The sequence below is a fragment of the Varanus komodoensis genome, unplaced genomic scaffold, assembly GCF_004798865.1.
Source record: "Varanus komodoensis strain SLA01 unplaced genomic scaffold, ASM479886v1 scaffold35, whole genome shotgun sequence".
NCBI classification, from domain to species: domain Eukaryota; kingdom Metazoa; phylum Chordata; class Lepidosauria; order Squamata; family Varanidae; genus Varanus; species Varanus komodoensis.
The window spans coordinates 9,147,876-9,169,604 of NW_025335856.1; the positions used below are offsets into that span (position 1 = coordinate 9,147,876).

General features: G+C 41.1%; 1 protein-coding gene across 5 annotated transcripts in view; it reads left to right on the forward strand.

Annotated features, from left to right (window-relative positions):
* Positions 1-1,474: 1,474 nt before the first annotated feature.
* Positions 1,475-21,729, forward strand: part of APLP2 (amyloid beta precursor like protein 2) — a 49,407-nt gene continuing 29,152 nt past the window's right edge. For 4 of the 5 annotated variants that reach the window (XM_044439443.1, XM_044439444.1, XM_044439445.1 and 1 more), the window contains exon 1: positions 1,476-1,609. In XM_044439443.1, the coding sequence (XP_044295378.1) occupies positions 1,502-1,609 (108 nt within the window). In that variant the 5' untranslated portion in view covers positions 1,476-1,501. Of the gene's footprint in view, positions 1,610-21,729 lie in introns of all 5 variants that reach the window. The other variant, XM_044439446.1, reaches the window with a different exon arrangement.

Genomic DNA, 21,729 nt, shown 5'->3' on the forward strand with positions numbered 1-21,729 from the left:
CTTCAGTCTAGTCTCTAGTGCCACAGGTATGGCTACCCCTTCAATGGTGTAGCACAGCCTTCTGCAACCCAAAATCTTCCAGATGTGGGATGCAACTCCCATAATCCCCATCCAGCACAAAAACCATTCCAGCCATTGGCCATGATGACTGGGCATTGCAGTCCAACACATCTGAGGATGCTGGGGAAGGCTACGCTTTATTTTATTTATTTATTTTTTGATTTATATCCTGCCCTTTTCCTACAAAGGGCTCAAGGCAGCTTACATCATTCTCCTCCTCCATCTTATCCCCACCACAACAACCCTGTGAGGTAGGCTGGTCTGAGAGTCTGTGACTGGCCCAAAGTCACCCCTTCATTGGCTCCATGGCTGAGTGGGGACTCGAACCCGGATCGCCTGAGTCCCAGTCCCATGCTCTTAACCACTACGCCACACTGGCTCTCTTCAGCTAGCAACAGCTACTAATTCCAGTAGCTCTGTGCCGCCCCCTGTATCAGAGGCGATATACCTATGCAGACTAGTTGCAGGGGAACATGGGTGAGACAGCATTGCTGCGCGGATTTCCTGCAGGCCACTGGCCACTGTGCAAGCGAAATGCCGGCCCAGACAGAGCCATGGTCTGATCCAGCGCAGCGCTTATGTCACGAGGAAGGAGCCTCCTTAGGGGGTTGCCTCAGGAATCGTCCCCGAGCCCTGCCTGCTCGCCCACCCACACCCAGCCTCAGCTCTGCCTCACTGCCTTTGCAGTGGGGGAAATGGCTGAGGAGCGGCCACCAGGCTCCCTCCAAATATGAGACCGCAGTGCCCAGAACTTAGACTGAGGGGAGCTCTGGAGGACAACTGCTTGCCCACCTTCTGAGTAATGCTGGAACTGAGAGAGGGAGAGACTGGGCAGTACTTCACAACCTGAACTATCAAGCAGGGCTGTTGTACAGATGCGATGCAACAATCCTTAGGTCTACCACCATCCTGGGAAGGAAGCCTCATGCAATGACAGGAAACAACTTTAATGATAACTAAAGGTGCAATCCATCTGTATGTAGTCAGAAATAAGTTCTACATTTCCCAACATGCCCATGCATCATATTTTACAGTAAAATAACATGAGCGGGGCGGACGGCGCGCCTCCTTGCAAGCGCAGAAGTTCCGCGCCTCCGCCCGCTTTGAACATTCCGCAGCGTGCGAGGGCACGAGAAGGCTCGGACGGCCTTCTCGCCCCCGATTGGCTGGCGACGGGCGGAGGCGGGCGCAGGGAGGGAGACTCAATCTCAGCCCTCGCCTTGCGAAGAGCCGCCCCGCTCGCGCCTGCGGAGGCTTCGTCCCCGCCTCCCTGGCTTGATAGACGGCCGGTCGGCCGGGCCGGGCCGGGCCCGGAGAAGCCCCGCCCACGCCCCGCCCACGCCCCGCGGCCCCGCCCGCCTGGTGACGGAATCGGCGCCTCGCGCGGCAGTTGTTTCTTGGGCGGCGGCGGCGCAGGACGGAGCGGCGACCGAGCGGGAGGATGGCGGCGGCGAGGACGCCGGGCAGTGCCCGGCAGCTGGGGTGGCTGCTGCCGCTGCTGCTCGTGGGGCTCTCCGCCCCGGCGGCCACGCTGGCCGGCTACATCGAGGTGAGGCGGGCTGTCAGGCGGCGGCGGCGGGAGCGATCGCCCTCCGGAGGCAGCGCGGCGCCGCGGCCCCTTCGCGCCGCCTTGGCGCGGCCGGGCGGCGATGGCGGCGGCCGGACCCCTTCGCGCCCGCCGGCGCGGCGTCGCCCTCCTGCCCCTCGTGCTCGGGGCCGCGGAGACCGCATCGCCGCGCGTGATGGTCCCGGCGCCGCGGGAGCGCCGATCCCTGCCCGGGCGGGCGGGCGGGCGGACCCGCGGGCCGGTCATTCGGGGCGACGTGCCACTGATGCCGCGGCGGGGGCGGCTGGACCGAGCCCTCCGCGCCGCAGGTGCGGGGCTCCTCGGCCGTCCTCTTCGGTGCCGCCGCTCTCCCCGCGCCCCGGGAGCGACGGGTGGCCTTGCCGGCCTGATCCTGCTCTGGCTGCAGGGGGCACCCCCGCGCAGCGCCGGAGGAGGCAGAGCCGATCCGATCCGAAGAGGATCCCTGCCTGGCTGGACGTTCTTGGCGTTGCATCGCATCTTACTGTATTTTCTCACTCGGCTTGAGTGCCCGTTTGAGAAAAGGGTGTTTTATAATTCGGTTAAGCGTGGATACTTTTTCCTCTGTGTTTATTTAAAACTACAGCATCTGGTACAATGCTGCCTGCTCTCAAAAGCTCTAATGAGTGGGTTGTATCCAATTAGGATGCTTGGATTGCTGATTTTTAAAATACTGTTTTCCTTTGCTCTCCCTGTCCCCAAATTCAGTAACTTACCCCACCCTTCAGTTCCTTTGCCCTGCTTTTTTCCAGCCAACTTGTTTGTGTCTTCCAAGAATTTCCCCTGATTTGCTTGCCTTGCCACTGTGTCCACCTCCTTGTCCTCCATTTCCTTACTGCCATCTCTTCCTCTCCACGTATACCTTGAGCATTTTATCCCCTTGTAGGCTTTTTAGGAGCACACCCTTTGATCAGGTACTTTGGAGCAGAGTTTATCTGCTATTTCAATTATATAATAATGAGGATAGCAAGAGCTGGAGGAGAGAACCTTTCTTCCAAATCCTTAATCTGTCTGTTCTCTTAGCATACTTGGTAGTCATGATAGATAAATGGGGGTGGAGAGAGGCCCAAATGCGGAGAGATCCCATGCTGGCATTTCTGCAGTAGGGTAGTAAAACAATCAAATACTGACCCACATTTTTATTTCCAGATCTGGGCTAATATCTTATGTACATGTTTTGTATGAGAACTACCTTTCTGTAATTTTTAATGCCCATAGATCTGAACAGTACTGCTGAAAACCATTGCTGTGATAGCAGGTGTGTCATAGTAACCTTTTTAGATGCTGTAGTTTTCCACATTCCTCGAGGCTTGTTTAATTCTGTTGATCTGCAAGCTGAGTTCTTTTGTACCTGCTTGCTTCAACAATCTTTCCTGTGTTTGACATGAAAGTGATCTGTGTATTTGTTTGCACCTAAAGTATTTTTGTCCAAAAACAGCATCTCAGTAAATTAGTATTATAAAATGCATTTGCTGTGTTTCATTTAAATTGCTCTTTGATATGAAGATTGTTATACCTAGACAGCTCCTATTTTTGCCATGTAAAGCCTCTTACATACGTACAGCTTCTTTCTACTTGTCTGAAAAAGATTTGGCATGCGTGCTTGGTGCTTGTGCTTATAACAATATGGGTTTCTGCCAAATCTTTCCACTGAAGTTCAAGAAGTGATGCTGCAGTAGTAGGCTAAGAATTTGGATTGCTCTCTCCAGATGGGTCTGGGACTTAATCATCTGAATCTTTTGTTTTACCCTGTATGTGTGTGCCTGCATACATATGAGGCTTGACCTCTGCATTCTTGGCACAGTAACAAGAAACGTGTCAGATTGGTCTAGAAGAGTCAAAACCAACCTGGTGCCCTCTGTGTTTTCTATAATTCCCATCACCCAAAGATATTGTCTTTGCTTACTGGGGCTGATGGGATTTGTAATCAGAAACATTTGGGGGGTATCAGCACGAGGAAACTGTACTAGAAGCTTCGGTTAGCTTCCAGTTTTTCGGAGATTATTATTTGATCAAGACAATGTTAACCTCTTAGCTGATCTGAGTATTTTGATTCAGTTGCTGATTGCAGTGTCTTTCTGATGACATTTTTAGCAGAATATAATGAACCTAGATGAAGAGCTAACTTGTCTACTGTACTTGAAAGAGACTAAATGTCCAACTTTCTATCAAAATATTTTTATTTAAGAGTAATAAATGCATTCCTGCATTGTAGAATGTTTTTCAGCATTGGTTTGCTAAGATGTGTAGGACTAAGGAGGGAAATATATCTTGCAAATAATGCAATTCTAAAACAGAACTAAATCAGCCTTGTACTAATTGAGGTATATGTGATCTGTCATTAACATAATTCTTTCAAGTGCACAAGAACCATATTTCAGTCAGTTATTTCAGTCTTCATGTCCTGCATGATCTAATTCATCAGATATAACATGCAGAGTGCTCTTGTAAGAAGATTGTGCTAACTACCTGGAAATTGTCTTATTCAGCGTATTTACATTCTATAGAATTGAGCAGCCTTGGGCAAAAATGTTATATTAACGTTTTATTTTTCCTGTATTTTATGTAACTGCTGCACTTACACTTTGCATTTGTCATTCTGAGAATGATAAGATCATCTGCAAATTATATGCTAACTATTCAAATTAGCAATTGTAACTTGGTGGTAGTACAGTGACAATAAGTGATCTTGAATAATCTATATGAAGTTGTTCTGCAGCATCGATGATACGGTTCCATGGGATTGCAGCTAAAATCCCTCTTAGATTACTTGGCATGGCAGTGCCAGTTGAGAATTGGAGAATTGCTTCGGAGTGATGGATTGTCTCCTGCACCTGTGCACATCTGTTCAGATCATAGGGCACTTCCTCTCATATCTGAGATAAGTTCAGCTTGTGTGTATCCTGTCTGTAAATTACATCATCCTTAGGCATGAACCTCCCCTTTTGCTCCCCGTGCATTTCTGGTGTAGGCAAGGCAAATTATCTATTATTGATTGCATAATAGTAGTTGGCGTGGAAGTGGCTGTCTGAGCAAACTGCTTTGTGTGTGTAGCAACTGACTGTGCTGCCTAAACTCCAGCTTTCTACACTGCTGTTTTAACCATGAGAACGAAACTTTTGCTGATTCATTGACTCTTCTAAAAGGTTAGATATGTCTCTGATAATGTTCAACAAAGTTTGGTTCTGTTGTTGAGAAAAAACAGGACAATAGTTAGTTCAGTTGATGTAACATATGTCTTATAGGTGGATTTTCCTTCACTTGATTATCTCAGCTAACCAGTCTCTGTCCCCAGGGTGCTCATTAATCTGTTTAACATCTACGACATGACCATTTTCTTTCTGTCCCTAGTGTTGGATATATGTGAAACTTAACTCTGAGTATGACATTCCTAGGCTGTTAAATGAAATGCTACTTGTAAGTTAACCACTGTTGTATCACTCCTTCGTCCTATCCCTGCAATGATCCCCAGATTTTTATTTCGATATTTCTACTCCACCTTTCAAACACAAAGGACTCAGTAACAGTTTACAGTCAGTTAAATACAAAGTATAGTAACGTCAACAACAAGATATAATTGATAGCAGAACTAGATACCTTCAGAGAACAGAAGAAATTCATAATATGGGCAAATGCTTTTTAAGCAAATTATAAAAGCCAGACAAATTGGAAATCAGCAACCTTTATGAAATAGTGAGTTAGCCAGTTTTGTTACTGTTACTAAGAAGTCTGTGTTATGTGTTATGGGTTATGGACATCTGAAGGCAAAAAGATGTGGAGCAAGGCCATCAAAGATAAGTTGAGTAAATAGGCTCAAGCAGATGCAGTCAGTCCTGCCCCAAAGCCATATACCACTTTTTATTTGATTAATGAAAGATCTGGTTTCCCTAGAATTCAAGTGGAAATGTTTCCTTTAGTCTTATATGGTCTTATTAGCACAAATAGGAAAAACTGTATGGCAGGTGGATATTGTTGTGGACTGAAATTCAGGAACAGATAAATGAGCTAAAAACCCAGTCTATGTAAAGCTCAGAGGGTAAACATTTTAGATCTGTCCTGCAGTGGAAGCTGGCTGCACTGATACAAATTGTGCTTTTAAGTGTGCCTATGAAGAAGTCAGATTCAAATTGTTGATGAAGACTGGTAGTTTCGGTTCTGAATGCATTGCTTTCTGTGCATGCTTTATGCAAGAGCCTGCTTTATCTAATTTAACACATGGTTTCTGATGTCTTCAAGAAAACACAAGCTAAAGAGAAAGTTGTCAGATTCTACATTAGGTATAATGGCTCATGGAACATAGAAATCTTGACTTACCTTGATATACCTTGCTGCAAGATGCAAGCATATAACTTACCTTAACTGGAGAACAGCTTAAGAAAGAAATAGATCTGTTTGTGCTCAATTGTGAATAATATTTGAAAGTATAATTAGTTCTGTTGAAAGTCTTTGTGGAAATAGATTTTGCATTATTAAACATTTACTTGCTATTATTCATTCCAATAAAATTAATGCTCTTATATTATCAATGTCCCAACTTACTGAACAGAAAGTTGCATTTGAAGATGTGTTGGCATTTGGAAGGTATTCTAGAGATAGTAGGACAGAGAATGGATGTCATATATAGTTTTGTTCCCACACAGTATCCTCTTGAAATGGCAGCTTCCCAACTTTAATAGTGTCCTCTAAATCAGAACTTGCAATTTGTTTATAGCTCTTGGCTATACATTTTATATGTTCAGTCTCTTTTATAGCACCCAGCTCATTGTGCTCAATTGCTCAATAAGTTTTGAGCCAGCAACTTTACCCTTGAAGACATACATACAGCATATAGTTACTGTGTACTACTTCATTACTTAGCTTTTCATGTGTGCATTACCTTTATTCCCCATTCTTAAAAAAACATTTCACATCTTTTTGACCTCAGCATGTCTATCTTAGGCTATCACTAATAACACATTTTTGCTTGCTTACCTTATAGGTTCTATCCTGCCTCAGTGTAGGATTCTGAGACATTAGCTAGGAGGAATTGGCTTTCCAGGTGTGCCAGTTGGTTATAGCTCCAACATTTATCCCACCTGCCCATAGCTGCAACTTTAGCAGAGACAAAAGGATGCTCACTGATCAGTTTAAAATTATGGGTCAGGGAGTTGAACAAGTGTCCCAGAATTTGTGTTTCAGTGCTTAGATGTAGTTTTAATGTAGCTGGATTATTTTTCTTCATTCTGATCCAGGAGGTCACTGAGATGTTGTTGTTGTTGTTGTTGTTGTTATGGTGATTTATTTCTTAACTAATGTTTTAAGGTGCTTAGTAGAGAATAGTGTTGCACTGCAGATAAGTCATAGGAGTTTTCCTTCTTTTAACAACAATTTCCCATTTTGCCTAAGGGGTTGACCTTTTCGTGCTTGGTTTTCCTAACAATTTGATGGTGTCATGTGGCTTTCTGAATGCTCAATGAACAGAAGATATTATTAGAAGTGGGATTAAGTGCCACAGTAGACTTTTAATTTCAGATTGGCATGGGTGCACCACAGGTGCTAAGATCTCCTACTCATTGTTGGATCAACTATGCAACTTTATCGATAATTACTCTTTAAACAACATATTGCATTTCTGTATTGCCCAATAGCTGCAACATTTTTGACAGTTTACAAAACAAGATTTCATAAAATACAATGACATAAATATAACAGCATTAAAAAGTTAAAAAAATGAATAAAACACAAATTGAAAATGATAAAGCGGTAGCAACATAAATATTTTCATCTTTTTAATTAAAAAAACCCTGAAGGAATAAAAAACTTGAGAGAATAAAAAGCTGTTAACCTTGTGTCAGAAAGACCATAATGTTGGTACACGATGAGCCCTTCCGAGGAGAGCATTCCATATTTGTGATGGTTTTCCTTGGACTACTGAGTAGCTACCTGCTTCACTTCGTTTCTTTGGAATTCCTGGAAAGGGTTTGTGAGAATGACCCTAAGGTCCATGCAGATAAATATTAGGACAGTCTTTCAACTAACTATTTTGCATACTGCTCAGAACTTTAAACGTCAATACCAACCCTTTGATTTGGGCTCAGAAGCAGACTGGAAGCCAATCCAGATCACCAAGCATATTACCATAACCATCAGTTCCCATTAACAATCTTAATGCCTCATGTATAACACATTTCAGCAATTCAAATGAGACATTACAAGAGCATGACTAACTCTAGGTGGGCTATCTATCAAGATAAGGTCATAGCCATTATATCAGCCTAAGCTGGTATTAGGCACTGCACCACAGAGGATACATGTGCTGGGTGTGTTGAACACCCCGAACTAAGAACCTTATCCTTTGGTGGGAGTACAGTCCACTTCAGGACAAATTGAACACCACTTAGCTGGACAGACAAACCACATACTAGCAATGGCTCTTTCTTTAGATTGAATCTCAATTTCCTGACTCTTTCCTGTTTCACTACTAGACCAATGTACTAATTCAGAACTCACATGGCCTCATTTGGAATTGATCAAAAGGATCAGTATAGCTGGCTCCAACATCTTCAAACAACCTTTCCCGTTAACTTCAAGTAGATGTTGCAGAACATGGGGGATAAAGTAGAGCACTGTGAATACAGCATAACTGCAAGGGATGGAGCAATAATTCCCCAGTGCCACCTTCTAGATTATTGCTATTACAGTAGAAGTATGTACCTCCATCATCCATCCCAGATCGCCTATTCAGAAGACTACAGGAATTGATGATGTCAAAGCCAACTGTGGGTTCCATGTCAAGAGTAATCCTACACTGCAAGACAGTTTCTGTTCAAAAGCCAACTGAGATGAATCTAGGCCATCTGTAGTTGACCACCTGTACAAGTATGTTGCTCAGGAAAGATAAGTTGGCAATTGACTTATTGACATCTTCCAAGTCCTGGGTAGTCTTCTTCAAGAACAGTGTAATTATAGCCTTCTTTAAAGAAAGTGGAACCAGCCACTGTCTCAAGGAGGAATTTGCAGTGTATTGAATCCAGTTAGACATCCATATAATAGGACATAAAGAGCAAGGATCAAGCAAGCAGGTGGTCAACTGGACTTAGCCCAGCAGCTTGTTCACATCCTCAGGCCTCAACTGAAAGTCACCCACTAAAAGTTGAAAAGTCAGTGGTCTCCTCTATTAAAGGGGCTGCATTGTGATGTGCAAGTTGTTGCAAGTATGCCTGATGTTTATTTTTGCTCTTAGCAGCAACAAATGTAGATAATACATGAATTTCATTGGATGTTCCTGTCAAAAACTCAATTTTAAAGGGAAGTCTTGAGAGCTGTTAAAATTCTGTATTCCCTAAATGGGGGGTGGGGGTCACACTTTTCCACTTTCCCCAGCACCTGAAGTCTCAGGAAAGGGTGGAAAAGGTGGAAGACTCGGAGAATAGTCAGGTGCTAACAAGCAGATTACAATACACCTGACTACAAGATCTTGCTGAGAAGGAAGTGCTATATACACCATCTATTTTTGCTAGTAAAGATCCCTGGCAGCTTTCCTTCTCCCTTGAGAGGCTGTAGTTTGACATCTGTCGGATGGGAAACAAAGCAATAAATTAACCTATCTGTAGCCTTCCTTTTTCAATGTCATGGATGGTGCCTCATTTTGACTTTGACAGAAAAACCATCTAGAGTGTTAACACATTAAGGCTGTAAATTTGGAATATTTAGAGTTGCAAGTGCAAGGCTTCATACCTTGGAAAAAATAGCAAAGTCATCTGTGCAAATGTGGGGCACAAAATAGCAATATTGTACAAATACGAGACATAACCCTTCTACAGTGTGCCATTTGAGCAATGTGAAGGGCTGTTCTTTTGGAGATTGTAAAAGGGGAAAGCAAGCCATGGCAGTTCCAGATGAGGCGAGGGAGAGAGATGGGCAGAGGAGTGGTTTGTTTGCTGAATTTGTTTGAGAGCCACCCATTAGCACCATGTTCTTTGGGTGGCCATTACAGTAAGTAGCTACAAGATGGATCCTGCTGTGGAGTCCCCTGAGTGTGAAGGAGCAGTGACACAACTGACAGCAACTGAAGTGATCCGTATTGTTTTCGCCGAGCAAGTGTTCGCATTGTGCAAATGTCCCATGGGTTAGATGCCACCTTCAAATTTTTATTCATTTGGATCTGCGTTTCTTGAAACCTATCTATAAATTGCTAGAAAGTTGTATTTTCTCGTACATATTTATATTGAAAAGTGAAACCGCTGTTCAGTTAGTATTTAGATTAATTGGAATGTTCAACCTACAGTTAACCCATAGGGTTGGGTTCAGGTGTCATGCAGTGACTTTGGAGGATGAATATGCAAGACGAGATTCTATTCACATTTGGGAAACTGAGCATGAATTGGAGTATCCCTAACCATTATTTGAAAAAATACTTTTGATAAGGAATAAAATAAATCTTAGAGAAAGGAATTAAATAAATAAATAAATAAATAAAATCCTGTGACTTCATTAGATCCAGAAATTTTATACATCTAGTCATTCTATAAAAGTTTTATTATGTTGTTTTTAGAAATAATTTTCTAAAATGGGCAGTAAAGATTGGATAGAAATATATGAACACCTTGTCATTTATTAAAGAAATCATAATTGAAAGTTGTTCAGGTTTTTTAAGGGGGAAAGGCCCCTGAGCCAAAAAATGGAGAAAATGTCCTCCCCACCACCACCACCACCACACGCACACTTTTCTTTTTTACTCTGTGTCTTTGCATCTTTATTTGCTTTTAGCTGATTTATGGTTTTGACTATCTTTGGTCAGGTTGTTAATCAAAAGTGCTGTCATTTGCTTAAAAGCATTTATCTGTCTGTGAAACTGTGTGCTAAAGTATGCTTAAAACAGCAGCCCCAAAAACTAGTTGCCCTAGCAACCCTAGACTTGGCTCTGTTAGAGTCTGCAAGGTGATCGTTTTTAACTTGAGCTGATTCTATGATAGCATAGAAGATCTTGAGTGCTGTAGCTTGCTGCTCCCAGTGCCAGCCCAGAAGCAAAGGTAGTGTGAAGTTAATGGAATGAATGGCAATAGAGCTTCCTGGAAGGCTACATCTGGGTTGGCCCACTACCCCTCACACAGTTACAAGTTCTCTTGCAAAAGCACTTTATGTGCTTACTGAACAATTAACCCAAGAGCTGAAATTAAGCAGAGATTGGCATATAGTGATTAAATTTATCCAATTTTATTACAGTAGTGAAAGTTGTAGCTTAGCATGTATTCCTTGTAAACTGTTGTGGTTTTGGTAAGCCTGTTTAGAAATTATGGCACAGTCAGTGGAGGTTAAATGGCGAAAGACCAGAAATTGCATTTCAGAGGAAAGCAGGCTTAGAAAGGAAATGGGAGGAGTTCGAATCTTTGTCGAGCTTGAACTGGGAGAGCACTGATTTAATAAAACAGCTCTGGTGGAGACAGGAATATGGTCACTGCGACTGCTGTCTCTAAAAAGAAGAGCTCTGGTATTGAAACCTCTATAGTTGTAAAATTTTATTTGTATTTATTTAAAGCTTTTATATCCTGCTCTTCACAATGTCTGTAGGATGATATAAATTCATGATACTTTTATCTTGAGCAACTTGAGAACTTTTGGTTGTACTTTTTGGGTATATTTTCATTTTTATATGACTGTGGATATTGTTTCACTGATTAACTAAATTTCATGCTGCTTGCTATTTTATTCCTTTAAATATATAAATTACACCTTCACAGTGAACTATACCTTTTCATTCATTCTAATACTTAACACAGCATGTATTGCAGAATGCGAAACTAAATGTAAAACCTACCCCATAAATTATTTGTTCAAAATGTTAAATCGAATGCTGTAAGATTCTTTTCCACATAGCAATGAGAATGTGCACGTTTGCTATTCTTGTTTCAGTATACAGAACAGGAAATGACTAGATGCTTGAAATACTGTATTTGGAGGTTGTGTTCAATCTGGCAGATTTGAAAGGTATTTAAAATCACAGTTAGAAAGTAAAACACAAGTAAATGCTGGTTATTCATGTATTCCAGTGCTCCAAATTTGCAGCTAATACTTAGCCACCAGCTTTCTTTTCCCATCTTGGAATATCGCATCTGTGATCCAGTTTAATCTTTCTCAATATTTATGATATTTTAATGGCAATATTTGAATTCTGAAAAAAAATTGGGGATCTTGACAGTGTATTTTTTAAGATAGCAATTTAAAACTTGTTTCAAAACTCTTCTTTAGTAACAGGTGAGGGACAATTCATTTTTTTAAACAATATTTTGTTAACCTGTTAAAAATGGAATTGTGCCAATGGACACACTGCCAACTTTAGTTCTACTATATCCCCCACTTCAGCAGGACAGATATTACATACTATTTCCTGATAACTCTTGTTAGTTCTCTTTATGATATCCATGACTACTATATTGATTTTTCTTTGAACTAAGAGTAGGTGCTTTTCCTGTCTTTCTGCATATATAGATAGCATTCAGTGCTTTATGTACTCATAACACATTGGCTTAATTAAACTTGTCTGATCCAAACACGCCTGTAGGCATGTTTTGCTTATCTTGCAGCAGGTAGCACTTTAGGTTTGTGAGAAAACAATGACATGCTACCAGGATCTTGACTGAATAGATATCTTTTCCAGTTGCAAAGCTCAGCTCTGTCTTCCAGAACTGTTGCCTGATCCTTTGATTTAAAAAAAAATTCACATTTGGACTTATCACCATCTTAACTTATCACCATATCAGTCTGTTACATTTTGAGCACTGGTGGTGGAATTGTTATTTCTTAGGGAACTCTCATCAAGCATTAAGAATTTTTGCACTGAAATTAATTGGGCACATTCGTTAACGAGCTACTGCAGCATTTGAGCATAATCCATGTGTGATTCAGGTCTGAGATTTGCTTGAGATGGTTTATCAGGTTGTTCACATGCAAATATCTGAATTTCTCAGTGACCCATGTCTAAGCTAATCATATCTGGCATGCATACCCCTGACTCTGGCCTTAAATAGGATATCTGTTCAGTTTAGTACAGTGCTTTGGCTTGGGGGGAAAATCTTTAAAAATTATTCATCGTTTTCCTAGCTGTGGGCTGCAAGACCTAGAGTTCATCAGTCTGCTGATCAATGTGTCCTCCGGATCAGCTCATAATTGATGGGTAAAAGTCTCATGTTGGCCCATCGGCTCATGCTCAGAATAGAAGGAAATCAAAATTAGTTGCATATTGCTACATCCTCTTAAAAAATGACCTACAATGAATTCTGCTGCTTTTTTGGGGGGGGATGCATATTTTGGGTAAGATGCACAGGACTATCTGCTTGCAAATCTGTAGCAATTTTAGTTATTAATTTAGAAGGTTATGCATATAGTGACTGATAGCAATTTTGCACATTCTGCTGGCACATAATAAGTTTTCTATCACTGGGTGCTGTATTCCATCTGGAGGTAGATGAGAAGTTCAGAAGTGTGCACATCTCTTCACATCAATGGCTGAGAGGACGTCATACAGTAAATACCTTGCTAGTATGAGGTAGTCTTAGAAAGCTGTTCTCATCTCTTGCCTCTTTCTTGACTTCTAGTCTAACTTTTGCATTACATTAATCAGCCTCTTAATTCAATGATTTGTGAATAACCAGATGTAAGGGATCTGTGGAAGTGGAAGCTAGTAGTTTCTGTTACTAAGATGCAGTAGCAGTGATGATACAACTGTTTATTGTGTTTATGTTGTTAATCTGTTTCATAATCTAACCTAAAATTCAAAGAGGTTTGCATCTAGAGTGCAACAGTTAAACAAATTACTCATAACACATTTACTTTGCAATTATGTTGTAATGGTTACAGTGAGGGCTTGCTGAAGGTGCTGTGATAAAGGTTTTTCATGGTCAAACAATACTATTTAAGCTGGCAAAGATCAGATCCTTTTTGCCAAGCCTTACAAATTAATTCTTAGTTTTGTAATACTATTTAGCAGTTTATCTAAGCAGCAGAACAAAGCCTCCCCCTCCCTGGTTTCCTTGAGGAAATGCTATTCTTTGGTAACTGCTATATTTTAAGTTATAAGATACACTGGTAACCCTGATATGCAATTGGAGCTTTAAATAAATGATAAATGATTCAGAAAGTTGATTATTAGTTTGTTCTGTAGAATATGCTTGGATCTATAACTTTTACAGGTACCTTGTGCCTTGAAAAAGTAGAATACAGATTTTAAAAGGCTTTGGGACTAAATCTGTTTAGGTCATTTGCATCTCCAGATGTTTCTTTGCATAAGAGGTAGAATCTGGGTCTGTAAATGTGAAGACTGCTTGCTGCCTTAGGTCATAGTGGGTACCATGATATATCTTTCCCCATGCAACTTTCAGAATATAATTGCTGTGCTAGATTGTATGGTTGCTGTGTAGTTCCTCATTCCCTGTCCTACTTGTGCTTTTCTTTTGTTTCAGCTTTTTTCAGTTCTTGTTTTGGATCAAGCTGCTGCTACTTTTTTTACTATTGCATTTTGGTTTAGCTGTGTTCTTGCCTCTAAAACAGGTCTGTAATTAGCTTGTGATATACATGGAGTTTCTGCTATGGCCTCAGTGATGATTTCTGTGCTGCCTAAAGGATGCTCCTTCAATCTGTACCTTGTTCTCTCCTCCCAGCCATGTTGTGGTCACTGTTTCCAGCAAGGCAACACCGTGTATCAGAATGCACCACATTCTGAATACTGTTCAGCATTAAATCAGCCCTTGGTGTTACATCTTGTTAGCTATAATTACTATAAGGCATAATCAACTCAATGTGTTTTACTTCTGACCTGAATTGACATTTCTCAAGTCAACCTGAGGGAAGCTGAAATTGCCCATCATTACTTTTACTGCTATTGAGAGGGTTTGGAATTTCAAGGTTGTTGCCATTTTGCTTATGTGAGCCACAATATATCCCCACTGTCTGAGTTTTAACCCATATTGTATTGGCTCTATGGCTTTGAAGAGTCTTGAAATTATTAGTTTAATGATAGGATCTAGGTTTAGAAGTGGCTGGGCCTCTTTTGTTTCATCATAGTTTCAATGCTTCAATGTCAATTTCAATATTTGGATTTGATTTTGCTCTAACAAAGCTGCCTGAATCCCATGACACCAACCATTTTAATTGCTAGAGCTTTCCATATATTTGTTTTAACATCTTTAGAAATGAAATGGGCAAACATGAGACGGGGCCTTTTTAGTTGTGGCAACGGGATTATGGCATTAGCTTTTTAAAACTGTGCGCCTTGCCAAGTCACTACCTAGTTAGCCAGGGAAGTTTTTAGAAGCTTGGCATTGTAGTGTTTCTGCAATCATGGGCAACACACGGCCCCCTTAAATTCCTGCATTCTCCGATTTGTTGTAAAAGCAGCAAAACTTGGGATTGTGCAAAGAAACAAGCTGCACAAGGAATGTATGCCTTGTTTACAAGCAAAATCACACTTCAGGGCTGCTGTTGAGAATGTGATTTGACTTCCCAAGCATGGTACTTGCAGTCCTAAAAGCCTTTTGGGAGCACAGTTCTGCTTGTGAACAGGGCATGGAGTCCCTCGTACCTGGTTTCTTTGCAAAACCAGTGTGGTGTAATGGTTGATCGTGTGGGACCGGGGCATAGATGATCAAGTTCTGAGTCATGGAGCCAACTGGGTAACTTTGTGCCAGTCATGGGCTCTCAGCCCAACCTACCTCACAGGATGGTTGTTGTGAGGATAAGACTGAGAAGAGAAGGAAAATTATTTACATTGCCTTGGGTTCCTTGGAACAAAAACGGTGGGATATAAATATTGTAAATAATATAATATAAATAAGACCACCGAGCTTTGTGCCACTACCACTGCAACAGCAAACTTGGTAAGAAACTTGGAAGAAATCCTTCCTTCCTTCCTTCCTTCCTTCCTTCCTTCCTTCCTTCCTTCCTGATGTAACTTTTTCAAATTTATTTTTGAAATATTTATAGAATGTTTTATCAAATTTTATCAGGACAGCAAGCAGTGAATATATAATAAAAAGTAATAAAGTATAATCATAACACAGAAGGCAGGGAAGAAAATCAGTCTAAATTGCCTAGGCAAACAAAAAGGTTTTGACCTGGCATTTAGATGGTAGCACTGTTGATGTCATTAATACATCCTTAGGGAGCCTATTCCACTGACTGGCTGCTATCACAGAAGGTTCTTTTTCTAGCTATTACACATTTCCTCGAAGAGTACCTCCTGCAGGTCTCAGGACCTAGGCAGGCTGTTATGGAACAAGTGTTCCTTCAGGGGGCCACACTGTTTAGGGCTTTATAGATTACACAGACACCATGAATTGAGTATAAAAGAAAAGCTACCAGTGCCGTTCCTTCAGGATCTATGAAGCGTGATCCCATATGACCATACCTGCCACCATAGTAGGAGGTATGTTCTGATGAACTTATAGGGCAGCCCACACACAACACAGCAGTCCAACTGAGAAGCTACCAAAATATGCACTTCTTTGTCCAGGCTATACGTGTCCAGGAGTAGTTGTAGCTGGAGAACCAGATGAAATTGGTAAAAGACATCCCTGCAGTGATACAGCTAGATCTGGGAGCACAACCTGCTCTTTCAAGGGGACTATGCTATGTCTAGAACAGGCTGTATATTCAATTCCAGACATGAGATCTACCTACCCAGATGGCTTCCATCTTCATAAGGATTCGAATGCATTTCACCGACATCTAGTGTGTTGCCATATCCATTCTAGCATTTGGCATCTCATGACTCAGACGACATGGCGAGATAGAGCTGGATGTCCTCAGCTTATTGACAGCACCTCATTTCAGTGCTTGGGTACTGAAGCAGCAGAGCCCCTTGGCCAGAGAAGCAAGCTTTCTTGTTGGGGTAGCTTCAGACAGCACACTGGCTTTTCAAACCTCTGACGGTTTAGTGTGTTGTGCAAACCCAGTCAAGACATGAAAATCCCAAGATTTATCCCTGCTTAAAAACATTTGTGAACTTTACCTCATGGGTGGATGGACAGTGCTTGCAGTATCTGTTGCAAATTGGCTTTTGGCATCCACACAGAATACCAAACCATGCAACCTTTCTGCTGAATGATTCTACTTCTTAAAAACTGCAGTGTAAGAAAGATAATTAAAATAGGTTCAACTTATGAAACAGTTTGCTCACAATTGGGAAAATTGCCCACAAATTGCCTAAGAAGCATGGAAAACGGAGAAGTCTACAGATTGGTACTTCTGTTCACCTTTCATAAAGGAGTTAATGAATACTTATAAAAGTATTGTTGGAAACTTGGTTTGAGTGATTGTTGACTGTTTTATAGCATGTGTGTTTCTGTGCATGCATGTGCATGTGGAGGCCCTTTTAAACAAGCGTCTAGAACTAAGGAATCCACTGTAGCTTCCTTCATGAATTAATGACCATAATTCCTGTGGGAAAGCAGTAATTTGTCATACTTTGACAGAGACTAATTGCACAGGTTAGTGGAATGGGGGTGGGTGGGTACTAATCCGGTGTGATTCATGACCTTAAGTCCTTGGACTTCATGCTTAAGTTAATTCTACTAGTAAAACTGGTCTGTTTATCAAATGCACATATGCCTTAAGATTTTTTTTTAAAGGGGACATTGAAATGCAAGGCAGAAAAGGGATAACGTTTCAATTGCAGAATGCAGACTTGTAGAGAATTATCAGTAAATTGCTTATATGTTATTTGAGATGCCATAGTGTAAGACAATAGTTAATTTATTTGATTGGCATGACTGGTATTTAAGTCTTGTGTGTGATCTAGTACAGTTGCATTCCAAAGTGGTGAGGAACCCAAACAAAACCTTCATTGCAGACATTTAAATAATACCTTAAATATGCAAAAAAAGCCAGCACCCTCCCATCTTAATAGTTTATTGTGAAATAAGCCTTTATGGAGTATACCACAACTCATTTGTAGGTAGATGGTTAATCTTAGTGGGTGCTTACATGCACATACAAGTTTATATAAAAATAAATATGTGGTCGAGATAAAAATTGTAAACTGTTTAGCAAAAAGGCCAATGAAATGCAAGTATTATACATTATGTAAAATGTCAATGCTAACAGGAACCGAAACATAATATTAATAGAGCTATCTATTTGTAGCAGCTTATATTATAACAGTTATAGTTACAAACACAGTTAGATTTTCACATTGACTAATGTAACAAATTCATTGATGAGAGAAAAATACAGGTATAGCTTATGACATCAGATTCTCAAATGTAAAATCCCAAAAGGCTTGTGAGTTCTTCTAAGATCTTTCTTTGTTCACAACTACAAAACAGAATAGATTAAAACTTGGGGGAATAACCAACTCAGTACTGCCACCCAAGGCTTTAACCTTAGAACCAATTATTTTCATGTGGCAGATCTTAATGCCTTCTAATATTTAGGTTAGGTGGCGGCAGCAAAGCTGCCGTGAGCCTTGATGTTAGCCACGCATCTGCGCCTCATGTGGATCTGTGCCATAGGCTTTACAACAAAAATAACGGAGGAAGGAGTTTCAGCATACTAAAGATAACTCTGCTGGGTTGTGACATTTAAATTTAGAAAAAAATACTGGGTAGTATTATCAGTGTTCGCCAGATCTGACTACAGACAATAATTCTTCCTCTCCTGGACCCCTGCCCATGTGCATTATTGTAATTATCGGCAATTTTAAAAAATAAAGCAATAGAGTCTGGACAAGCTGCTCATTTGCAGATCTACTGCTTGCTCTGTCAGGCAGCAGTTAGTCTTTCCTGAGTTCAAGCTACCTAACTGCTGAATGGAAAGGCAGGAAGAGTGGCTAAGAAAAAAACAAAGCTTGAAACAAAATCTGAAACAAGAATGCAGCATTCTTTCCACATCAATACAAAATATTTTCCTATGACTGCTACTCATCTCTCCTTAGTCTCTTGCTAAGACATGTACTTCTGGAAGTACTTCACCAGCAACCAGAGCCATGAATCAATTTTTATTTATTTACTACACTTCTATACTGCCCGGTTGCCAAAGCTTTCTGGGCAATTCAAAACAGCTAAAAGCTTGCAATACAACCTTACAGAACAACACTGGTAAAAGTTGAAATCTGAAACATTACTGAGAGTTTATTCAGTCTCCACAGGGTTCTAGTCCCCATATGTAGCCATACTGGGCTACAACAGGAATTTATGCCTTACTCTGGCTAGGATGCATATTAAAACTTGCTGCTTCAAGTGTACCTCATACTATGAAGTCTAGCTCTAATTGTCCTTGTTCATTTATCTCCAGTATAGTTTCATCGAAGAAGGTACTTGAAAGATAATTTGAACGCAATAGGTGATGGTTTCTATTTTCTGCATTTCGAATGAAGATGCATCACAAATCAGTCCAAATTTCTGGATTGGTCCAAATTCTTGGCTGATGCAGCTGAAGTGATTTATGACTAAAGGGTCCTGTATTTGTTGCTGTTTCCAACCTAGTAAATGTCCCTTCCCCCATTCCCCCTCATGATGACTGCCCCCCTCTTTGAGTGTTTCTGGTTGTCTAAATGCAAATAGACTGAAACTTTAGAGTGAGTGGATCAAGTTTCAGTGTGGGTGATACTGGGCTTACTTTCACACATTGTGAATGAAAGTTATATTTTCTGAGAAATTCCAAAATCCAGAGTCAGGCACTTCTTTCTTTGAGGACCAGCCAATTCTTGGATTCAGAAGTTGGGTGGATGGCCTCTTCTGGAAGTACTCCTTGATCTAGCTGTGTCACGGAAGGCCCAGGTGGACTCAATGGTGCACCGTGCCCGTCTTTGACTAGGAAACCAGCTGTTGCCCTTCTTGGACAGAGAGCTTAGGCAGTGTGCGTCCTTTCACATGTTCTTGGTAGCCTCAAGTTTGGATCATGATAATGCATTTTGGGGGGCGGAGGCTGTCCCTGAAGACAATTTGGAAGTTAAAGAAATCCCCAAAAAGTTATCCCAGTGATACTGATACTTGTCAGGAATTATGTAACAGAGATCCAGAGGAATGATACTGATTAGCCGTTTGTCTCCAGACTGCATTGTCTCCAGATTTGAGTCAGCTTGCACAGCTCGAAAGACTTCATGCCAGTGTCTGAAGCAACATTTTTCTTTGTATCAACTTACTTTCACTCTTAAATCTTTGTGGGAGACCTATCTCTACCCTCTACTGAGTGAAATATGCTGAATGGTTACACATGATGCAGTTTTCACTCTAGTGATGCCCTGACTTAGGAATACTACAAGGACTTTGCTGGTTCCAGCTTTACTATCGTTTCAGTATCAGACGAAGATGCATTGTTTTCCCAGGTTAGATGTGTTGTTGCTAATTGGTTTATTTTTTATCCTTGTATTGTTTTAATAGTGGCAATTGCCCTGGAATTTTTAAAATCAAAGGCGGAATGTAAACAGTATAAAATAAAATGTGCGCAAAATCACGGGCAAGCTTTCATGATCTTCAGATCTCTTTATCAGGCAATATCTTAATTTAGTTATGATTGTTTTACTGTCACCACATTCTAGTAATGCTGCCTGGCTGCGTTTCTTCCTCAGTTGCTGCTGGTCAATATTGCCCAGGAAGGCACAGAGAGATACAGATAGTATTCCTCTGTCAAGCATGCAGAGGTTGAGGTGGGACAGTTGTGTTGTTTTACCCTGTTGGTTTTACAACATCTACATGAAGCATTTGGGAGAAGTTATCCAAGATGGATTCCATCTAGCTCCATATTTCCTTTTCATCTAACACAGGGTGTGAGAGTTAATGTTTGGTGCTATTGGTTTGGCAGAGCTATTGACTGGATGATGACCAGTAAATCGAGACATGATCCAGAACATATGGAAATGCTATTTATTGGTAATTCATTTGCCACGGAGAGTGGTGTTGAGCCTGTTCTGAAAGGAGTTAGCTTCTTTATAAAGGGTCAGATTGGGGTGGGGGGAATACTCATTGATCCATAATTGTCACTAGAGGCACAGGTGGTCTCTGTAACATGGAGTATTTTTTACTACTTTATGCATGCATGCTATCTGTTATCATACTTGGACAGAGACTTTCAATTCAGTGATCCATGTCCTGTTAGCTTCCTAATTTCTTCACTACAGTCCTTTGTGCATGCCTTATGGACTTACTTGTTTAACACTCAGATTTATATGCTACCACAGTCTCCTTGTGTCACATTGGTGGCCTCGGAATCCAATCAAAAAATGCTGATTTTAACATTCAAGGCCCTACATGGTTTAGGCCCCTGGTAATTGAAAGATTGCCACGTCCCACATCTTCCTGCTCAGACCCCGAGGCCCCCTGGAGAAGTGGCCTGCAAGTGAGTTATACTGGTGTATCAGTACCAAGGCCCTTTTCGGTGGAGGAAGACCTGAGGGGGAATGTGATGCCCTCTCCAGGCAGGTCCATGGACCATATTTCTCATGTCAAGCAAAGACTTTCTAGTTCTTTAAATCATATCCTTTTTAATGGTTTAGCTATTTTTGTTCTTTACTCTCTTTTAATGTTGTTTGGTGCTTTTAATGTTCTGTTTGTTTATTCAATGGGTTGCCCAGAGAGCCTTTTATAGGATTGCTTCCTAGATAATGTGGATAAATATGCTGCCATAATTGCAAAGAGCCTACATTCCTGCCCTCTCACCCACAGGGATAGATATTGTTTAACTATGGATTTGAAATGTTTGGCCAAGCTGCAACTTTCTGTAGCAAATACCTTAAACTTTGTTACAGATGCCATTTTTTGGTTAAATTTGTTTGTTACTGTGCTTATGCTACAGTGGCAGGATGTTACCAGGTATTTGCTTTGATAATCCCCTTTGTTGTCTCATGAGTGAATGAACTGAACTGAAGTTCTCTTTAAACTGTGTTTCTCATAGAAATAGTGCGTAGTGATTTCAGGGGCATATTACTATTGTCTACCCTAAACCATGTTCCTGCAGAATTTGCTCTATGGACTTCAGCAAAGCCTTTGAGTGTAGGGAAGCTGTAGATGGTCCTGAAAGAGATGTGTGGGCCTCAGCACCTGATTATCCCTATGCATAACCTGCATGTGGTCAAGAAGTCACTGTCAGAACAGAATATGGAGGAAAAGAAAGGT